The 23,899-nt window shown below is 45.2% G+C and overlaps 1 protein-coding gene across 3 annotated transcripts in view; it reads right to left on the reverse strand.

Moving 5' to 3' along the window:
- Nucleotides 1–23,899, reverse strand: part of LOC5571436 (nucleolysin TIA-1) — an 824,623-nt gene that overhangs the window by 161,168 nt on the left and 639,556 nt on the right. For all 3 annotated transcript variants that reach the window (XM_001659636.2, XM_021838196.1, XM_021838197.1), the window contains one exon: nt 14,127–14,202. In XM_001659636.2, coding sequence (XP_001659686.2) covers nt 14,127–14,202 — 76 coding nt within the window. The remainder of the gene's footprint in view (nt 1–14,126; nt 14,203–23,899) is intronic.

Consider the following 23,899-nt stretch of genomic DNA (forward strand, 5'->3'; position numbering starts at 1 on the left):
GTCAAACTAGTTTGTTTTCAATACATTAATATTTGATACGGTAACGTGATCAAATCTCGCGGAACATTACTAAAGGACCTATCTAACATTGAGAGGCTCTCTTTGTTTACTTTCTCTTTCATCAATAACTGAGTCACATTAACCTCTTCTGGTGCGTTTTTTGTATGAAACGCTAGTGAAGGAAATTGACTTTCGATCTATAGTGAAAAACTTCCCAAAATCTTTAGTTTTTCACTGTTATAATCGAAAGAGAACGAGAGAGGAGAGAATCTCTCATTTGTACATAGGTCCTTTAGTAATGTTCCGCGAGAAATCTGACTTTAATTAATTGTTTAATTGCAGGCTCAAACGTTTCGCGTCATTACGGAGCCTATTGATTTGTTTAATGATTTATCAATACCATTTTTCTAACATAAAAATCTTTGTCGTTTTTTGATAATCATGAAAGTTATGTTTAAGCGGTAGAAAATAATAATTCTTGTTTGCACTCAATGAGTTGCATTTCTTTTTACAAGGTGTATGTGCAAAGATTGCCTAGCTCGCGGATGTTTAGTCTTCACCGCTCCGGTGGCAAAATTGCCCCACTGTCCCCTACAGCAAGGAGCATGAGGAGAAACGTCAAATACGGGAGCAACATCGTCATGAGCAGCATCCAACCCACCCGAAGGCAACAGTAGTGCGCGGTCACTCACTGATGCCAACAACCACTCATGAGTGACGCGTGCGCATGCAACCGCTGTCAAATGGTGCTCAACGTCATCATCAACATCATCAACTATCGAGAGTACACCAACCTTTATCACGAAATTTTCAAACGGATTCCAACGACGGAGTTCGAAGAACATGATGAGCAGTAATTAAGGTTTGACCAGCTTCATACCGAAGCTCTGTTGAGGATCGAGTAGCTAACCGTGAGCCTGACTGGTAAGTTGGTAATGGGTGAGAGTTAACGCCTAGTTTTGGAAAGCTTCCAAAATAGGCAGCGGTCAGAGTACGGCCATAAAAAGCATTACGTTGCGACCAACGACAATCAAATAGAGTCCAAGCACTCTCATCAGTCCAGCAGTAAGCAACCGCACTGCACTGGAATCCCTTGTCAGTCACCAGTCAATTGTGAGCTAGACTGCTGTCAGAGACCGCTCGGAGAAAGCTCTCTGACTCTCCAACAGCAAACACGTCGTACATCACTGCGAAACCTGAGATTCTGTCGGCGTATCATCCACAGAAACTCAACGATCGTTGAGTCTACAGCCAGCAATGATTGGTTTTCGGATAGAATCCGCAGTCGTTACCGGTCGGAGTCGGCTCAGAAGGGATACTCCAACCTGCCACGTGTTCAAGTACCGAATAACGCAGTGATACATGCTAGAGCAGCCAAGTCTCATTTGCCAAGACCGTTTTGGATTCATAAGCTAGCAGAACCCACCAATGAAGAGGTCTCCGAGTCATGCATTGTCAACTCACTCGAAGGCATCCCGACCGTTATCGAGCCAAATAGCGCTCAGGAGTAAGTGCTGTCCTATTTGGAGTCACAGAAACGCGCCGTAAGCAGCTGGATGTGCAGCCATCGATCCATAAAGTGACACGTGCCGACCAAGTGGGAGCCGCTACCGAGGAGCATTCCGCACATTCCAGCGGAGAGCAGTCACGTCATTCATACGCTGAGACTGCGACGGCTACAACCATGGTTGATGAAGAATCCACTTTGATTGAGCTCTCTGGCCCGACCAGTGTGAACCAACCCTTTCAAATGGCGACTTCCGTCGATAAACTGGACTTCACCCCGAGAGAGTACAGCAGACCCAAGCAGTACGAAATGATGCCAACGAGTCTCCTGCTGCCAAGGATGTATCAGAGTCGGTTCAGGAGGAACTCTCTGATCATTCCTGTGCGACCCAACTTCTTCACGATGTGACATCTGCTGTTCAACCGGAGTAAAATGAGGTCAACCAAGTGGAACCCATTACGAACCCATTGGCTATTGTGAGCCATCCGAGATCGGCTGCGCAAATCGTCTTGCCCAATTGGCTTGTGAAGGAGACCCTACGAGAGAAATGTTTCAGCTTGCGTCTGCCTGAACTGATACTGCTTGATCGGAGCAACGTGTCGATCGGACTGAGTCTGATGAACAGCGATATGACTTCTTCCGAGCAGTTGCGTCCAACTGAACTGAAGGATGCCAACTCAGGAATCTCGACATCGAGCAGCGTTGGTCATCATATCACAGTTCTTGATGAGCATCAGACTGCGCTCACCAAGGAAGGAACGACCGGAGACAATAACGGATATATATCAACGTGTCATCCAGCGCCGATTACCTAGAAGTTTTGGAGTGGAATTCAGCAGAGGACGTCCTACAACATGCATCCAATGGACCAGTTATGTTATGCTGCGCAGCCGCAGAGTGAGCCTTGGCGATTGTTGCATCAGTTCGAGACCATTACAAACCTGGTGTGTAGCTTTCTCCCAGTTGGCAACCGCTCTGCAGATCCACGAAGAGGATCGTCAGGAGATATCCAAGTGGTTGATGGGGAATCATCCATCTTCGGAACCGAGTAATGGAACTTGCTGTATAGTGATGGTCGTTGCAACCTGGAAAACTTCTCCATTGGTCCTGTACCGCTTTCCGTGAAGACAACTGTCATCAGAATGCCAGTGCTTCGATACGAGTTCTTGTCTGCCCGGGAGGAGTATGTTCGCGACTGCAGACTGCTTGGAAAGCACTGACGCGGTTCAACGTTGTTGGATCGTAGAAACGCACAAGGAAAATCAAGCGAGAATCGGCGTTTCAAATTGGGACAGCGAACGACAGAAGCATGTGCTCGAAGGCAAAAGGAACTGTCAGTTTGGAGTGCATTGAAGGTGATATTGCCGTGCAAGATGTGCTGGAAATACCTGAATCGGCGGCAAACCTGCCTGTTGGTAAGCTTTGTGAGAAGGAATTCAAGGTGCTGTTCACCCAGGAAGGATGCCAAGTGCTAACGCAAGACGAAGAAGTTATTGCATCGGGCGTGGCGGAAAGAGGTCTGTGTCAGCTCAACCGACGGGAAGCCAACAAGGGCATACACCGTTATCGACATGACGATGTGGCACAGGCATCCCATCCTAAACAAGCATGGTTTGAAGAACTCCAACATTTGACGGATGGAATCCAATTTAAGAATTTGGATGATTAGAAGTATGTTGCCTGTATCCAAGGGAAACACTCACGCGATTCATTTCCCTGCAGTAACAATCGAGCTGAAGAAAAACTAGAGCTTGTGCACATGGACATGTGTGGTACGTTTGAAGTTTCCTCGATCGGCAGCATCCGATACTTTATTAGTTTCATCGACGATGTTATGCGAAGAATTCAAGGCAAATTCCCAAACAGAATGGGATAGCGGAGCGAATGAACCGTACTATATTGGACAGAGTACGAAGCATGCTGAACGACATGAATCTACTCGAAAGATTCTGGGTAGATGCGACAACCCGGCTATGGTCAAGGGATATGCTGAAGATACGAAGGGCTTCTGGGTGTACAACTTGGATTGAGACAATCATCAGCCGTGATGTTATCACTGTCAACGAAGAACGCAGCGAATTCGGTGCCCAGGTGGATCCAGTCGAGTTTGTTGAGATTGAATTCCCAGAATGGATCGAAGAGATACCAGCGAGGGTGGTCGAACGCAATCCGGTGGAGTCGGATGTGGTGACCGAGGAATCGAATTCAAGTATCTGTGGGTAGCTCAGCCGACGAGTTCGTAAGCGCAGACGACGACGATGACGACGGTGACGAAAATGCGCTCCCACTGCAATCTGTAGATCTTGCTAATCCAGAGCATGAGTTCACGCGCAATGGTTGAGAGTGCTGGTGTCCAGGTAAGTATAGTGATTACGTTTCGTACAGCATACGTACTCGCCAAAACGTGACCCAACAGACCAACGCGATCCATAAGATGAGCGATCCAACTTCGTAACTTAAGCGACCGGATCGAGACATATGGATAGAAGCTATGGGGCAGGAGATCAAAGCCCGCAAGACCAACGGAACGTGGGATCTCCAAAAGCTTCTGAAGGACCAGCAGGCCATCCGGAATAAGTAGATGTTTATCACCAAACGAGGCGATGGGCAGATCGAGCGATATAAAGACCACCTCGTTGTCAAAGGTTGTTCGTCAAGACCGGACATCGATTACGAGGACGTTTACGCTCCAGTCGTGAGGTATTCAACGATTCGATATCTGATGGCAATGGTGGTCAAGCACAATTTGAAGATCGACCAGATAGACTGCATTTTTACAAGGAATACAAGAAGCTGAAGACGGCCTTGATAAAGGTTCCTTTTTTACGATTCCGTATGAAAGACCTCGGTGAGGCGAAGTACTGCTTGGGCCCGCGAATTAGATGAGATCGAGATAAAGGCTAGTTGTTCCTAGATCAGGAAAACTATATCGAAGCGATGCTGGAAAAGTTCCAAAAGTCAAATTGCTATGCCGTGGCTACGCCGGACTGAGGTTGGATAAGTCGACATGTTCGAAAACGAAGCAAGAAGAATACGACATGAAGGATGCTCTCCACAAGGAAGCCATCGGATGGTTGTTGTACTTTTTCCAGGTTTCGAGACCCGACCTCAGCTAGGCGGTAAATGCAGCAATCCTGGATGGAAGCGTCGACCGACCGTTGCGTAATCGTCATGCGAGGCCGTGTATGTACATGGCGATGTCGAGAATCATTCAAGAGGCGTTGGGATGACACGGCATGCGGGTGCAGATTTTCGGCAAGCATAAGATGTGCCACAACCAATTTGCATTGCCAAGACGGATCGTATTATCCTCGAACGAAACACGTCAATATACGATCACTTCCTGTATGATTCCCTGGAGAACGATGTGATCGTGCTGAAGTACGTCAACATCAAACAACAAGATGCCAACGGTTTTATCAAACCTTTGGCACACCTAAATTCGAAGGCGATAGAGATTTAAATAGGCATCGAAGATTGAAGCCTGATTCGCTGCTGAAAATGAATTTTTGGGCTATCTTGTTGCATGGTAACTCCTGCAAGGAAACGATCAAGTAAGCGCCTTTTTCTGATCGCAGTACGCAGTTGAAAAGAAATGCCAGTTCAAACAAAAGCCGCTGTAGAAAATTTCTGCAAGAAATTGGCAAGAAATTTCTTTAGCGATTTCTTATTAGCAGCAAATCAGGCTTAATGAGGAGTATTGGGATCGAAATAATCTGCGATGAAGAAAATTAATTGTAGTATGCCATGAAAATTCGAAGTTAAATACATTTGTCATTCCACTATGGACCGATGCACGAATACACTATTTGACGTTTGAGCGGTCCCGTGTTGTTTACGTGACCATGGTAACGAGTGAATTCGGCACCGCTCAAACGTCAAATTAGTGAACTCGTGCATTGGTCCATGGTTACTCAACCTATTAAGACGTCTTTCAATTCCGATGGGGACAATCCTTTTGCAGCTCTTACGAGAGACCATAAAACAAATCCTGAAATTTTGCTTCTAGTTTAGGTCTAGCCTGAATCCTGAGAAAATTGAGAGAATCTCTCACTAATCGCGCTCTGCAACAATCATGATATGCAGCAAATCGTGAGAGCCTTTTTATCGTAAACTGCTACAACTCTGATTAGATCGGGGGGTATCAGTGTATGATAAAACCCATTTAAACAAGCTCCAAACCTGGGGGACACTATTGCTATCGGATTTTCGGGATTGTTTATCGAACTAGTGGAATAAAACACCTATCCACAGTGGTAAACAAGAGAGACGAATGGATTTTATATTCTCTCTCTTAGGGGCTCTCGTTCGCTGCTCTCATTTATAAAAAAAACAGTTACAACTTACGATACATTGCCGATAATGGACCAATGCATGAGTTCATCATTTGACATTTTAGGGTGCCATGTTAGTTATGGGACCATGGCAACGAATGAATTCGGCACCGCTCAAACGTCAAATTCGTGAACTCGTGCACTGATCCATAGACCGCCGTAGATGGGATGTTTTTCTGTCGCTTGCTTTGATCATGCTTCAAATTGAGACGTTATCGAGTCATATGTAGTTTCATCGTAATTAACGTGTAAACTTTTGATAGTTGTACGAATCTCATTGAAAGTAGCGATCGTAATTTAAAATTACAACAAAACTGAAACTCCTAACATGTACTTGAATACCATAACTATACATAGTTGTCATAACATTCTAGCTAGGGTGCTGAATCATATTCTAGGCACTTTTGATTCACTTCGGCAGGAGTTGTTTTGAAGGCTGCTGAGCTCATATTTGGTCATAACGGGTGTTCAGTAAAAATGAGAATGATTCCAACACCTTTCTGTTATTAGAGTAAAGAGCATAATTTTCTTTCTCTCTGGACTCTCAAAAATAGGTGGCATGTTTCTTCTCGCTCGGGTACTGTCAGTTCAATCGAAGATGGCGTCGAAACAGCAAGCACTTCGCGAACGTGATGTACGTTTTTACGAAACGCATGGTCATCGTGGAATAGTAGTTTACGTAACAAGTTGCAGAATGATGATTTTTACAGCACGAGTGGTAAATTTATCCTACGAGGCTTACCGAGTAGGATAATTACGACGAGTGCTGTAAAAATCGAGTTCTGCAACGAGTTACGTACAACATTTTTTGCAATTTATTTGAAGACCACTTGAGGGCATCAGAAATTATATCGGAATGCATTCACCATTATTTTACAATTTCTAAAAAATTGTTGTGTAGTGATTCATTATGCAACTCAAAACAGTTGCGTAATGAGAAAGCGTTGCGTAATGAATCATAACAGCACTGTTTTCAGTTGCGTAATGACTATTCCCGCACTGCATACTTCAGTGCAGGAGAGTAGGCCGTTTCATGACAGATTAGCGTGATGAAAAACAGCCTATTACGATGAGAAATTGCAAAAAAAGTTAACGGTAGACCGCTTTCGAAACGAAAACGTGCCCGTGAGTACAGTTTACCGGATCCTGGCATCCCTGAGCGTGGAGCGGAGGCCGGTAGTGGCCGACCGGCCTAAGATACTGACGCAGAAGAAAAAGAAAGCTTCGAAAATGATGTTTGACAACAAAAAAGGCCAAAAATATCACTGCTCCCATATCCAAGATGGAGGGCATCACCTGTCGGAAGTAGACTCGGTCCCTGAGTACACGGACGAGCAGATAGCGACCGTAAAATCGCAGTGGATGACGAAGAACTACCGCGAGACGGGACGCTGGAATATCTTGAGAAGAAAAATATACCGTACGTGCTGATAGAAAGGGACCCAACCAATATGCTTCCTCAGTACCCTAGTGTACAAAAAAAAAAATGACTAGCCAAGGACACGAAGCAGTTGACCATGATGATCTGGAATTGTATCCGGAAGATGGACGTCAGTCAGCGCTCTTATGAGAGCATCGCTATTACGTTGCGTCGTACAGCTGATTAGGTTCCCTTCTCCAATATTCATTGATGATTTTTTTTATTGAAGAATTAACATTATGTTTTTAATAAAAAAAGTACAGAATTAAAATTTTGTGATTAAATATGCAATAATATTTTGGATGATCTAGAACATTCTGAAGAAATCACCTTTTGTAATATATTTCGGTTTATGTGTAATTTTTTACAACTTAAAAAAGAAACTCGTGAAATGTTTGTAGAAAAATGTAGTCTTAGAAAGGTAAATGTACTAGACATCAACGATTTTGACGGTTAGTTCTCCAAAAGGGCGTAGCTTAAAATTTAGTCTAACGATTTTGTTTTAATTTTTTAAGAATATATCCATAGATGTAGAAGAATTACATGAACAAACTAGCGTGAAAAGTAATGATGACTATTTTTTCGGATAATAACGGTAAATGAAGCACCGTGATCGGATCTTAGACCATTAACTCGGGAGGTTGAACGCGACGTGGCAAATTGCAAGGATAAGGAACCAACGAACGAACTGAAAGCTCATTTTCGAGCGCTATCGAGACGCTTCCCCTGCATCCGACCATCCCCAGCTGTATGCCTGGATTGGTTACCGGGCGATCAAAAGAAACCTCCCCTAATTAAATGCTGTTGGAAAATGTTGCTTCTTAAAATAGTCATTTATTTGGAAACAAGTCCCCGGGGGCGACAGACGGTGGCAAGCATCACATCAACGTCTAGCGAATCGGAACGAGTTCGAAGGTAGCCACCAAGCGGAACCCGAACTCCGAACTATACGATTGTACTGATGAGACACAAATTGCGGTTGGGAAAAATATTTACATTTATTCCCTGAAGTCCGATGACGACGCCGGGTGCCGGCCGTCACGACAATGGCGCTGGAAAGCGCTTCTGCGACATGTGTGCCATTCGAAACTGGCGCACATCTGTGAGTGTTCCGGCGCGCTTCCCCGAGTAGATTGAAATGGTGCAACGCAACGACGCCACCAGGATGACCCGTCGGTCGGTCGGTGTACTCCTCGTTTCCCAAAACGAAAATAATCACCACCCAGCGAGTGGAATCGTAAAATGACCGTTTCGTTTGCAGGCTCGGCCGCCACCAGTTGGGACAGTGGTCCCTTTTGGTTGGCGAGTTGGATTGAAGTAAACAATGGGAGGAAAATTAATTAAACTCAACTACAATGGCGTTCCGATTTTGGCAACAAAATCAGTTTTCTTTTCAATTTTCATAAGTGAGCAGCTTTACCAGTCAATCCACCGAGTACTTATGTCTGAAGGTATGGGAAGAAATGCCCACCGGCTATTTGGATGGCTTCATACGCCCAATCTACAAGAAAGGGCACATACTAGAGTGTGCCAATTACAGAGGAATTACCTTGCTAAATTCGGCGTACACAATACTGTCGCGCATCCTGTTTAATAGACTGAGACCGTTCGAGGAGTCCTTGCTCGTCGGAGAATACCCCAAGCTGGTTTTCGTAAGGGCCGCTCGACGACGGACCAGATGTTCTCCTTGCGAATGATCTTAGATAAATTCCGGGAGTATAACTTGTAGACTCACCATCTGTTTAATGATTTCAAGGCGGCGTACGATTCAGTGAAAAGAAATAAGCTGTGGCAGATAATGTCTGAACATGGTTTTCCGGCGAAACTAATTAGGCTGATGAATCAATTTCAAATATGTTGCCAAAAACAGATTATTTTTGTTGCCGAATTCGAGGGTTACATAAAAATAAAGCACGCCGAAAACTGGAATTCCACTGTACTGAGCCGGTCAGGGCAGCCAGTGGTCGCCGTGCGTGTACGATGTCAGTTTAATGGTGACATTGGGGTCCGTAGGGCATAGCGAATAAAAACTGGGGGGACTGGGGGCCGTCAAATAGACCGCAAAATATCCATGCCCGGGTTTGGCCGCACACTACGATTCGACACTAATGAGGGTCAGTTATCGTACACGAGTGTTCATGGAGTGAGTGAATGCATGTTTGCATGTGTAAATTTATATTATTTATCGAGAATCCACGTCGTTTATCAATACATTTTTCCGAATCATTACAACTGACATTCCTGATAGCGCTTTATTGATGGCGTCACAAAAGTGATCTGAGCCGATTGGATATTGGTCCCATAAAAACTACTGTTTATGTCTGTTCAGTATCGTCATTTTTTTTTCTGAATAACGTTATTTAAAACTCCAGAATCCTGAACAGGATTCTGAGGAGAATCCTGAGTACTATTCTGAGTACGATTCTGAGAAGAATCCCTAACAGAATTCTGAGTAGGATTTAGAGGAGAATCCTAAACAGGATTTTGAAAAAAATCCCGAGTAGGATTCTTAGGAGCTTGAGCTGGATTCTTAGTAAGATCCTGAGCAGGATTCTGTGGAGAATTCTGAATAGGATTCTGAGGAGAATCCTGCACATGATTCTGAGGGGAATCCTACACATGATTCTGAGGAGAATCCTGCACAGGATTCTGAGGAGAATCTTGCACACGATTCTGAGGAGAATCCTGCGCAGGGTTCTGAGGAGAATCCTGCACAGGATTCTGAGGAGAATTCTGCACAGTATTCTGAAGAGAATCCTTAATAGGATTATGAAAAGAATTCTGAAGAGAACTCTTATTAAAATTCTTAAAAGGAGGAGAATTCTGAAAATAATCCTGAACAAAATTCTGAGGAAAACCTTGAACAGGATTCAGAGGAAAATCCTGAACAGCATTCTGAGGAAAAACCTGAACAAAATTCTGAGGAGAATCCTGAACAGGATTCTGAGGAGAGTCATGAGCAGGATTCTGAGGAGAATCCAAAACAGGATTCTGAGGAGAATCCAGAGCAGGATTCTGAGGAGAATCCTGAACAGGATTCTGAGGAGAATCTCTATCAGTATTCTGAGGAGCATCCTGGAAAGGATTTTGAGAAGAATCCTGAACAGGATTCGAAGGAAAATTCTTAACATGATTCCAAGATTCTAAGATCCTTCACAGGATTCTGAGAAAAATCCTAAGCATGATTATGACGAGAAAGCTGAGAAGGATTCTGAGGAGAATCCTGAACATAATTCCAAGGAGAATCTTGAGCAGGCATATGAGAATAATCTTGAGTAGGATTTTGAGGAGAATGATTCGGAGGAGAATTCTAAGCACGATTCTGAGGAGAATCCTTGGTAGGATTTTGAAGAGAATCCTGAGCAGGATTCTGAGGAGAATCTCTATCCGAATTCTGAGGAGAATCCTGAACAGGATTCTGAGAAAAAATGCTATACGTGATTATGAGGAGAAAGCTGAGTAGGATTCTGAGGATCCTGAACATAATTCTGAGGAGAATCCTGAACAGGATTCTGAGAAAAATCCTGAACAAGATTCTGCGAAGAATCCTGAACAGAATTCGGAGGAAAATTCTAACCATGATTCTAAGAAGAATCCTTAACATGATTCTGAGAAAAAATGCTAAACGTGATTATGAGGAGAAAGCTGAGTAGGATTCTGAGGAGAATCCTGAACATAATTCTAAGGAGAATCCTGTGTAGGATTCTGAGGGAATCCTGAAGAGAATTTTGAGAAGAATTCTGAGGAGTATCCTTAGCATGATCCTGATAAGAATCGTGAGAAGAATCCTGAACAGGATTCTGAGGAGAGTCCCCAACAAACATTAGTAGCTGAATAATAGTTTATTCAGCTGAAGTGTGCTTGAGAGCCATTTGTTAAACTCTTATTCAGCAAAAATGTTTGTTGGGTCCTGAGCAGGATTCTGAGGAGAATCCTGGGAAGGATTCTGAGAAGAATCTTGAGCAGGATTCTGAGAAGAATCTTGAGCAGGATTCTGAGGAGAATCCTGGGCAGGATTCTAAGAAGGATCTAAGTAAGGAGTAAATTTCTAAGCAGGATTCTGATGAGAATCTTGAGCAAGATTCTGAGGAGAATCTTGAGTAGGATTCTGAGGAAATCCTCAAGAGAATTTTGAGTAGAATTCTGAGGAGAATCCTGTGTAGGATTCTGAGGAAAATCCTGAGCAGGATTCTGAGGAGAATCGTGAGCAGTATTCTGAGGAGAATGCTGAGTAGAATTTTAAGGATAATTCCAAGCAGGATTTTAAAGAGAGTTCTGAGCAGGATTCTGAGGAGAATCCAAAGTAGGATTCTGAGTTAAATCCTGAGCAGGATTCTGAGGACAGCCTTGAGCAGGATTCTTAGGAGAAGCCTGAGTAGCATGCTGAAGAGAATCCTGAGCAGGATGCTGAGGAAAGTCTTGAGCAGGGCTCAGAGCAGAATCTTGAGCAGGGCTCTATGTAGTATCCTGCACAAGATTCCGAAGAGAATCCTGAACAGGATTATGAGGAGAATCAGGAACAAGATTCTATGGAGAATCCTGAACAGGGCTCTTAGGAGATCCTGGATTCTGAGGATAATCCTGAGCAGGATTCTGAGGGGGAATCCTGAGCAGGATTCTGAGAAAAATCCTGAGCAGGATTCTTATGAGAATCCTGAGCAGGATTCTGAGGAGAATCCTGAGCAAGATTCTGATGAGAATCCCGAGCAGGATTCTGTGGAGAATCCTCAGCATAATTCTTAGGAGAATCCTGGGAAGGATTCTGAGGAAAATCCTGACTAGGATTCTGAGGAGAATCCTGAGTAGGTTTCTGAGAAGAAAGCTGAGCAGGTTATAGAAGAGTATCCTTTACAGGATTTTGAGGAGAATCCTGAACAGAATTCTGATGAGAATTCATAGCGGGATTCTGAGGAGAATCCTGAGCAAGATTTTAAGGAAAATCTTGAGCAGGATTCTGAGGAAAATCATCAGCATAATTCTGAGGAGAATCCTGGGAAGGATTCTGAGGAGAATCCTGAGCAGGATTCTGAGGAGAAAGCTGAGCAGGATTTAGAGGAGATCCTAAACAAGATTTTGAGGAGAATCCTGAACAGAATACTGATGAGAATCCTCAGCAGGATTCTGAGGAGAATCCTGAGCAAGATTTTGAGGAGAATAAAGAGCAGGATTCTAAAGAGAACTTTTAGCACAATTCTGAGGAGAAGCCTGAATAGGATTCTGATCAGAATCTTGAGTAAGATTCTGAGGAGAATCCTGAACAGAATTATAAAGAGAATCTTGTACAGGATTCTGAGAAGAACCATGAACAGGATTCTGCGAAAAATTCAGAACATGATTGTAAGGACAGTTCGGAACAGGATTTTAAGGAAAATCCTGAGCATTATTATGAGGAGAATCCTGAGCAGGATTCTGAGTAGAATCCTGAGCAGGATTCTAAGGAGAATCCTGAACATTATTCTGTGGAAAATCTTGAGCAGTATTCTAAGGATAATTTTAAGTGAGATTTTGAGGAGAATCCAGAAAAGGATTCTGAGGAGAATCCTGAGCAGATTTCTGAGGAGAATCCTGAAGAGAATTATGAGGAGAATCCTGAACAGGATTAAGAGGAAAATTCTGAGCAGGACTCTGACGAGAATCCTGAGCATGATTTAGAAGAGGATTCTGATTTGGGGTTTGAGGAGAATCCTGAACAGGATTCTGAGGAGAGTCCTGATCAGGTTGCTGAAGAGAGTAGGATTCTGAGGAGAATTCTGAGCAGATTCTGAGGTTTTGAGGAGAATCCTAAACAGGATTCTAAAGAGTATCATTAATAGGACTCTGAGGAGAATTCTGAACATGTTTCTAAGGAGAACTCTGAACAGGATTCCGGGGAAAATCCTGAGCAGGATTCGGAGGAGAACTTTGAGCAGGGTTTTTGAGGAGAATACTGATCGAGAATATGAGGAGAATCCTGAACAGGATTCTGAGGAAATTCCTGAGCAGAATTATAAGGAGAATCATGAGCAGGATTCTGAGGAGAACCTTGAGCAGGGTTCTGAGGAGAATTCTGATCAAGATTTTGGGTAGAATCTTGAACAGGAAGTTGAATGTAGATTACTTTTTATTATTCCATAAGAGGCTACACATTTTGTCATGCATAATGATTGTTTCAGATTCCAAAGAACAAAACTCAGCCAAAATTATTGGTTTAAATTAATGTGAGTCCTTAGACTTGATAAACTATTTTAGCTTAATGTCTCTGCGATTTTTATGGAAATAAATTCTCAGTCTCTTGTGATTGAAGGTAGTTTCTAGTTTGAATATATCTCGGTAGTCTCTCAGATTGCTAAAGTGCATCAGAGAGTGGATGTAGCCTGTCAGACTTGACATGGGTCCAGGCATCTAGGCTCTCTCCGTTGAAACCCTCATACCTATCGGCCCTTACCCGAACAACTAGAATCGTCAAACGGCAAATCACTGGAAACAGTATCTAAAGAACAGAAGCATTAGAAGGTTCTGATCAGATAGTGGTATCACCATCGCCCTTCCATACTGACGCTGACTAGTCGAATTCATCGTTAGTGTTTCTCCATTCAACATAATGGCCGGTAAAAGTGTTATGTGTTTATGGCTGAGGTTGTCCGTCCACTTCGACTGTATCAATCTAATGATTAGGAGAATTTCGCCCGTAATTTGATTCCGAAGTGCTTTTGGACGAGCTTCATAGGGTATTTATTCGGGAGCATGGTCTTTAGTCGTGACGGAGATGTTTGGATGCGTGGGAGTCTACCGGTGAATGGTTTTATTTTCCCATCATATCATTGTTATGTTCATCGAATCGTCGAATAGGAAAAATGTGAGAAACAACGATATTGGAGCCACTTACCGATTTCTTCACGAACGACACAAAGCCGTAGCCTTTGGATTTCAGCGTCTGTGGATCCCGGACCACGCGGCAATCTCTGCAAACAGGGAAGGAAAAGAAAAATAAATATAGATGTGAGAAGGATTTGTCTGTCTGGTTCTTATGAGCGAAAATTGACAAAGACAGGTATTAGTACTTCTCGTGCGGTGATTGGAGAACGAGTGAACGCCGGCACGTCTGAAGCTGAATCGGGATTTATTTTAATCCAGTGCGACACGTTTCGCCAACAAGTTGACTTTTTGCTACGCTATTTCGTCAATAATTTCGTACGAAGCCAATTTCGTGCGTTTACGTAGAAAACTCCGCCCCATTTGCATAAACCATAACCCTGCGATAAAAGTGGCACAAAAGCGCTTTGCCATACCACTTTGCGACTATGTCCGCTCGGTTTTGCATGGAACACTTTTCACAACTTTCCGCCTCAAACCGACTGAAGAGCCAATAAAAGCAACTTTTTCCATTCACATTCGCACTTAACATTTATTTCCTCTTAGACCGAAGCGCCGGTTGGAATAATTCATCCACACAGTTTTCCATCTTCCATCATGTCAGTTCTGTACAGGATCTATTTGCTAAACTGTTCGTTTCTTTAAAATACTGGGCTTTAAAATTTTATAAATTATAATCTACTTTTTAAATCAGATTTAATTGAAATCGATTCGTTTTTGATTCGATTTCGATTTCGATTCGATTTCGATTCAATTTCGATTCGATTCGATTTCGATTCGATTTCGATTCGATTTCGATTCGATTTCGATTCGATTTCGATTCGATTTCGATTCGATTTCGATTCGATTTCGATTCGATTTCGATTCGATTTCGATTCGATTTCGATTCGATTTCGATTCGATTTCGATTCGATTTCGATTCGATTTCGATTCGATTTCGATTCGATTTCGATTCGATTTCGATTCGATTTCGATTCGATTTCGATTCGATTTCGATTCGATTCGATTCGATTTCGATTCGATTTCGATTCGATTTCGATTCGATTTCGATTCGATTTCGATTCGATTTCGATTCGATTTCGATTCGATTTCGATTCGATTTCGATTCGATTTCGATTCGATTTCGATTCGATTTCGATTCGATTTCGATTCGATTTCGATTCGATTTCGATTCGATTTCGATTCGATTTCGATTCGATTTCGATTCGATTTCGATTCGATTTCGATTCGATTTCGATTCGATTTCGATTCGATTTCGATTCGATTTCGATTCGATTTCGATTCGATTTCGATTCGATTTCGATTCGATTTCGATTCGATTTCGATTCGATTTCGATTCGATTTCGATTCGATTTCGATTCGATTTCGATTCGATTTCGATTCGATTTCGATTCGATTTCGATTCGATTTCGATTCGATTTCGATTCGATTTCGATTCGATTTCGATTCGATTCGATTCGATTCGATTTCGATTCGATTTCGATTCGATTTCGATTCGATTTCGATTCGATTTCGATTCGATTTCGATTCGATTTCGATTCGATTTCGATTCGATTTCGATTCGATTTCGATTCGATTTCGATTCGATTTCGATTCGATTTCGATTCGATTTCGATTCGATTTCGATTCGATTTCGATTCGATTTCGATTCGATTTCGATTCGATTTCGATTCGATTTCGATTCGATTTCGATTCGATTTCGATTCGATTTCGATTCGATTTCGATTCGATTTCGATTCGATTTCGATTCGATTTCGATTCGATTTCGATTCGATTTCGATTCGATTTCGATTCGATTTCGATTCGATTTCGATTCGATTTCGATTCGATTTCGATTCGATTTCGATTCGATTTCGATTCGATTTCGATTCGATTTCGATTCGATTTCGATTCGATTTCGATTCAATTTCGATTTGATTTCGATTTGATTTCGATTCGATTTCGATTCAATTTCGATTTGATTTCGATTTGATTTCGATTCGATTTCGATTTCGATTTGTTTTCGATTCTGAATCCTTTTCTCATGAGATTCTTTTTTCCATTATGCGAATGAGTTCCAACTAGCCATCGTCTTTTCGGTAAGTGAGGGAAGTAGATTGAAACCTCTGCCACAGCTAATGATAATTCAATAAACAGAAATGGAAAACTATTAGCCGAAGCACTCGTTAAATCTTTAAACACATCCATTTATCATGTTGCGCTTAACCTTTTTTTTATTTGCTCGAAGCATTGCACACAGAGATGGAAGAGCAAGCGAAAAAAAAAAATCTGCAACCCAATGCTAAATGGGTTCAAGTCGAGACGACCATCCGGAGGCGCCAGGAACCCCCATTTATAAGCTGAGTGTAATTCAATTGTTTCCACAGTGAGTGTAATAAAAAAGAAGCTTTCGCTCCACTCTGCGCTCCAGACTCGATTTGTCGACGACGAGAAGACCGAAAACCGACAGAAGAGTTTTGCCTTATGGTCCTTGTTGGGTTCCCTGTTTGCCACCACCCGAAACGATGACAAAGCGCTCCTGAAGGAGTTGAGCCATCAGCAGAGAGGCTAACGGGGTCATAGTTTTGGAGAGGGGGAGTGGTTTGAAAGAGGGGGAGAGGTCGGTTGTAAAATAGAGCTGCACCAGCACCAGCCATTCGTCGCTTAGGTCGATCGGTGTTTGTATTTGTGGGTATGTGCGAAAGAAACTGTGCTGCTGTATGGATGGCTTGAGATAGTGAGCTCGGCGGAAAGAGCCGTGAAAAAAAAACTTAAATAAATATATTCCCCAGGCGATAGTTTTCCAGCGGAGTGAAGCAAGATTTTTCAGCAGGTCAGCATCCATTTTGGGGTTGGTTGGGAAAAAAGGGGGGGGACTCTATTAGATGGAATGCATGGTGGTCAGGTCGCTATCGGATGGACGTTGATTGGCTTCTATTTGGACAAAAGGTGATTGGCTTTAATTTTTGCCAGCTGTTGGAAATTTTCTAGCAAGCAAGTAGGAAAGGTTCAGATTGAAATCATACTCAATTCAATGTAATGCATCGAATAAATCATCTTAGATCCAAATTAGTTTTAAGATGTTTCGAACTAAGCAATAAATAGATAAGTTTAGAAGACTAGTACTAGAAAAGCGGTGTTGAGAAAAAAAAAAGCTAAAACAAAACTGGAAAATAAATGGGAGAAATGTGGAAAACAAATAATATAGAACTAGATGATGACTGGAAGTTCAATAGAAGAAGACTTGAAGACGATTCGAAAGGGACTCAGAAGAGATTAATAAGAAGACTAGAAGAGGATTAAAATAGAACTAGGAGAGGACTAGAGCAGGACTAGAAGAGGACTTGAAGAGAACTAGAAGAGGACTAAAAGTGGACTGAAGAGGAATAGAAAAGGACTAAAAGAGGACTAGAAGAAGACTAAAAGAGGATTAGAAGGAAACTACAAGAGGACTAGAGGAGGACTAGAAGAAGACTAGATGAGGACTAGAAGAGGACTAGAAGAAGACTAGATGAGGACTAGAAGAGGACTAGAAGAGGACTAGGGACTAGAAGAGGACTAGACGAGGACTAGAAGAGGACTAGAAGAGAACTAGAAGAAGACTAGAAGAAGACTAGAAGCTGACTAGAAGAGGACTGAAGAGGACTAGAAAAGAACTAGAAGAGGACTAGAAGAGGACTAAAACAGGAAACGAAGAGAAATAGAAGAGGACTAGAAGAGGACTAGCAGAGGACCAGATGAGTAGAAGAGGATCAGAAGAGAACTAAAAGAGGACTAGAAGAGGACTAAAAGAGGATTAGAAGAGGACTAGAAGATGACTAGAAGAGGGCTAGAAGATGACTAGAAAAGAATCATAAAAACAGTAAAACTGAAACAGCTTGAAGATGAAACTTGATGATGAAAAGAAGGTGACTAGAAGAGACCCATAACAGAACATAGACTAGGCTAGATAAGAGAACGAAGAAATTACTTCTAGAATATACATTAGACTAGAACTTGGCAAGGATTAAACTATGGCTAGACTTGGATCAGATTCGCACTAAATTAGGACTGAACTAGGACTGGACTAGGACTGGACTAGGACTGGACTAGGACTGGACTAGGACTGGATTAGGACTGGACTAGAACTGAACTAGGACTGGACTAGGACTGGACTAGGACTGGATTAGGACTGGACTAGAACTGAACTAGGACTGGACTAGGACTGGACTAGGACTGGACTAGGACTGGACTAGGACTGGACTAGGACTGGACTAGGACTGGACTAGGACTGGACTAGGACTGGACTAGGACTGGACTAGGACTGGACTAGGACTGGACTAGGACTGGACTAGGACTGGATTAGGACTGGACTAGAACTGAACTAGGACTGGACTAGGACTGAACTAGGACTGGACTAGGACTGGACTAGGACTGGACTAGAACTGAACTAGGACTGGGCTAGGACTGGACTAGGACTGGACTAGGACTGGACTAGGACTGGACTAGGACTGGACTAGGACTGGACTAGGACTGGACTAGGACTGGACTAGGACCTAGGACTGGACTAGGACTGGACTAGGACTGGACTAGGACTGGACTAGGACTGGACTAGGACTGGACTAGGACTGGACTAGGACTGGACTAGGACTGGACTAGGACTGGACTAGGACTGGACTAGGACTGGACTAGGACTGGACTAGGACTGGACTAGGACTGGACTAGGACTGGACTAGGACTGGACTAGGACTGGACTAGGACTGGACTAGGACTGGACTAGGACTGGACTAGGACTGGACTAGGACTGGACTAGGACTGGACTAGGACTGGACTAGGACTGGACTAGGACTGGACTAGGACTGGACTAGGACTGGACTAGGACTGGACTAGGACTGGACTAGGACTGGACTAGGACTGGACTAGGACTGGACTAGGACTGGACTAGGACTGGACTAGGACTGGACTAGGACTGGACTAGGACTGGACTAGGACTGGACTAGGACTGGACTAGGACTGGACTAGGACTGGACTAGGACTGGACTAGGACTGGAACTAGGACTGGACCTAGGACTGGACTGGACTAGGACTGGACTAGGACTGGACTAGGACTGGACTATGGACTGGACTAGGACTGGACTAGGACTGGACTAGGACTGGACTAGGACTGGACTAGGACTGGACTAGGACTGGACTAGGACTGGACTAGGACTGGACTAGGACTGGACTAGGACTGGACTAGGACTGGACTAGGACTGGACTTAGGACTGGACTAGGACTGGACTAGGACTGGACTAGGACCTGGAACTAGGACTGGTACTAGGGACTGGACTAGGCTGGACTAAGGACTGGACTAGGACTGGGACTAGGACTGGACTAGGACTGGACTAGGACTGGACTAGGGACTGGACTAGGACTGGACTAGGACTGGACTAGGACTGGACTAGGACTGGACTAGGACTGGGACTAGGACTGGAACTAGGACTGGCAACTAGGCACTGGGACTGGACTGGACTTGGACTGGACTAGGACTGGACTAGGACTGGACTAGGACTGGACTAGGACTGGACCTAGGGACTGGACTAAGGACTGGACTATGGACTGGACTAGGACTTGGACTAGGACTGGACTAGGACTGGACTAGGACTGGACTAGGACTGGACTAGGACTGGACTAGGACTGGACTAGGACTGGACTAGGACTAGGACTGGACTAGGACTGGACTAGGACTGGACTAGGACTGGACTAGGAACTGGACTAGGACTGGACTAGAGCTGGACTAGGACTGGACTAGGGACTGGGACTAGGACTGGACTAGGACTGGACTAGGACTGGACTAGGACTGGACTAGGACTGGACTAGGACTGGACTAGGACTGGACTAGGACTGGACTAGGACTGGACTAGGACTGGACTAGGACTGGACTAGGACTGGACTAGGACTGGACTAGGACTGGACTAGGAACTGGACTAGGACTGGGAACTAGGCTGGACTAGGACTGGACTAGGACTGGACTAGGACTGGGACTAGGACTGGACTAGGACTGGACTAGGACTGGACTAGGACTGGACTAGGACTGGACTAGGACTGGACTAGGACTGGACTAGGAACTGGACTAGGACTGGACTAGGACTGGACTAGGACTGGACTAGGACTGGACTAGGACTGGACTAGGACTGGACTAGGACTGGACTAGGACTGGACTAGGACTGGACTAGGACTGGACTAGGACTGGACTAGGACTGGACTAGACTGACTAGGACTGGACTAGGACTGGACTAGGACTGGACTAGGACTGGACTAGGACTGGACTAGGACTGGACTAGGACTGGACTAGGACTGGACTAGGACTGGACTAGGACTGGACTAGACTGGATAGGACTGGACTAGGACTGGACTAGGACTGGACTAGGACTGGACTAGGACTGGACTAGGACTGACTAGGACTGGACTAGGACTGGGACTAGGACTGGACTAGGACTGGACTAGGACTGGACTAGGACTGGACTAGGACTGGACTAGGACTGGACTAGGACTGGACTAGGACTGGACTAGGACTGGACTAGGACTGGACTAGGACTGGACTAGGACTGGACTAGGACTGGACTAGGACTGGACTAGGACTGGACTAGGACTGGACTAGGACTGGACTAGGACTGGACTAGGACTGGACTAGGACTGGACTAGGACTGGACTAGGACTGGACTAGGACTGGACTAGGACTGGACTAGGACTGGACTAGGACTGGACTAGGACTGGACTAGGACTGGGACTAGGACTGGACAGGACTGGACTAGGACTGGACTAGGACTGGACTAGGACTGGACTAGGACTGGACTAGGACTGGACTAGGACTGGACTAGGACTGGACTAGGACTGGACTAGGACTGGACTAGGACTGGACTAGGACTGGACTAGGACTGGACTAGGACTGGACTAGGACTGGACTAAGGACTGGACTAGGACTGGACTAGGACTGGACTAGGACTGGACTAGGACTGGACTAGGACTGGACTAGGACTGGACTAGGACTGGACTAGGACTGGAACTAGGACTGGACTAGGACTGGACTAGGACTGGAACTAGGACTGGACTAGGACTGGACTAGGACTGGGACTAGGACTGGACTAGGACTGGACTAGACTGGACTAGGACTGGACTAGGACTGGACTAGGACTGGACTAGGAACTGGACTAGGACTGGACTAGGACTGGACTAGGACTGGACTAGGACTGGACTAGGACTGGACTAGGACTGGACTAGGACTGGACTAGGACTGGACTAGGACTGGACTAGGACTGGACTAGGACTGGACTAGGACTGGACTAGGACTGGACTAGGACTGGACTAGGACTGGACTAGGACTGGACTAGGACTGGACTAGGACTGGACTAGGACTGGACTAGGACTGGACTAGGACTGGACTGGACTAGGACTGGACTAGGACTGGACTAGGACTGGACTAGGATGGACTAGGACTGGACTAGGACTGGACTAGGACTGGACTAGGACTGGACTAGGACTGGACTAGGACTGGACTAGGACTGGACTAGGACTGGACTAGGACTGGACTAGGACTGGACTAGGACTGGACTAGGACTGGACTAGGACTGGACTAGGACTGGACTAGGACTGGACTAGGACTGGACTAGGACTGGACTAGGACTGGACTAGGACTGGACTAGGACTGGACTAAGGACTGGACTAGGACTGGACTAGGACTGGACTAGGACTGGACTAGGACTGGACTAGGACTGGACTAGGACTGGACTAGGACTGGACTAGGACTGACTAGGACTGGACTAGGACTGGACTAGGACTGGACTAGGACTGGACTAGGACTGGACTAGGACTGGACTAGGACTGGACTAGGACTGGACTAGGACTGGACTAGGACTGGACTAGGACTGGACTAGGACTGGACTAGGACTGGACTAGGACTGGACTAGGACTGGACTAGGACTGGACTAGGACTGGACTGGGACTGGACTAGGACTGGACTAGGACTGGACTAGGACTGGACTAGGACTGGACTAGGACTGGACTAGGACTGGACTAGGACTGGACTAGGACTGGACTAGGACTGGACTAGGACTGGACTAGGACTGGACTAGGACTGGACTAGGACTGGACTAGGACTGGACTAGGACTGGACTAGGACTGGACTAGGACTGGACTAGGACTGGACTAGGACTGGACTAGGACTGGACTAGGACTGGACTAGGACTGGACTAGGACTGGACTAGGACTGGACTAGGACTGGACTAGGACTGGACTAGGACTGGACTAGGACTGGACTAGGACTGGACTAGACTGGACTAGACTGGACTAGGACTGGACTAGGACTGGACTAGGACTGGACTAGGACTGGACTAGGACTGGACTAGGACTGGACTAGGACTGGACTAGGACTGGACTAGGACTGGACTAGGACTGGACTAGGACTGGACTAGGACTGGACTAGGACTGGACTAGGACTGGACTAGGACTGGACTAGACTGGACTGGACTGGACTAGGACTGGACTAGGACTGGACTAGGACTGGACTAGGACTGGACTAGGACTGGGACTAGGACTGGGACTAGGATGGACTAGGACTGGACTAGGACTGGACTAGACTGGACTAGGACTGGACTAGGACTGGACTAGGACTGGACTAGGACTGGACTAGGACTGGACTAGACTGGACTAGGACGGACTAGGACTGACTAGGACTGGACTGGACTGGACTAGGACTGGACTAGGACTGGACTGGACTGGACTGGACTAGGACTGGACTAGGACTGGGACTAGGACTGGACTAGGACTGGACTAGGACTGGACTAGGACTGGACTAGGACTGGACTAGGACTGACTAGGACTGAACTGGACTGGACTAGGACTGGACTAGGACTGGACTAGGACTGGACTAGGACTGGACTAGGACTGGACTAGGACTGGACTAGGACTGGACTAGGACTGGACTAGGACTGACTAGGACTGGACTAGACTGGACTAGGACTGGACTAGGACTGGACTAGGACTGGACTAGGACTGGACTAGGACTGGACTAGGACTGGACTAGGACTGGACTAGGACTGGACTAGGACTGGACTAGGGACTGGACTAGGACTGGACTAGGACTGGACTAGGACTGGACTAGGACTGGACTAGGACTGGACTAGGACTGGACTAGGACTGGACTAGGACTGGACTAGGACTGGACTAGGACTGGACTAGGACTGGACTAGGACTGGACTAGGACTGGACTAGGACTGGACTAGGACTGGACTAGGACTGGACTAGGACTGGACTAGGACTGGACTAGGACTGGACTAGGACTGGACTAGGACTGGACTAGGACTGGACTAGGACTGGACTAGGACTGGACTAGGACTGGACTAGGATGGACTAGGACTGGACTAGGACTGGACTAGGACTGGACTAGGACTGGACTAGGACTGGACTAGGACTGGACTAGGACTGGACTAGGACTGGACTAGGACTAGGACTGGACTAGGACTGGACTAGGACTGGACTAGGACTGGACTAGGACTGGACTAGGACTGGACTAGGACTGGACTAGGACTGGACTGAGGAGAATCCTGAACAGGATTCTGACGAAAATCCTGAACAAGATTTTGTGAAAAATCCTGAGCAGGATTGTGAAGAGAAACCTGAACAGTATTCTGAGGGGAAACCTGAGAAGGATTCTGAAGAGAATCCTGACCAGGATTATGAAGAGAATCCTGAAGAGAATCCTGACCAGGATACTGAAAAGAATCCTGACCAGGATTCTGAAAAGAATCCTGAACAGGATTTCGAACAGAATCATGGACAGAATTCTGGGGA

The sequence above is a fragment of the Aedes aegypti genome, chromosome 1, assembly GCF_002204515.2.
Source record: "Aedes aegypti strain LVP_AGWG chromosome 1, AaegL5.0 Primary Assembly, whole genome shotgun sequence".
Classification (NCBI taxonomy): domain Eukaryota; kingdom Metazoa; phylum Arthropoda; class Insecta; order Diptera; family Culicidae; genus Aedes; species Aedes aegypti.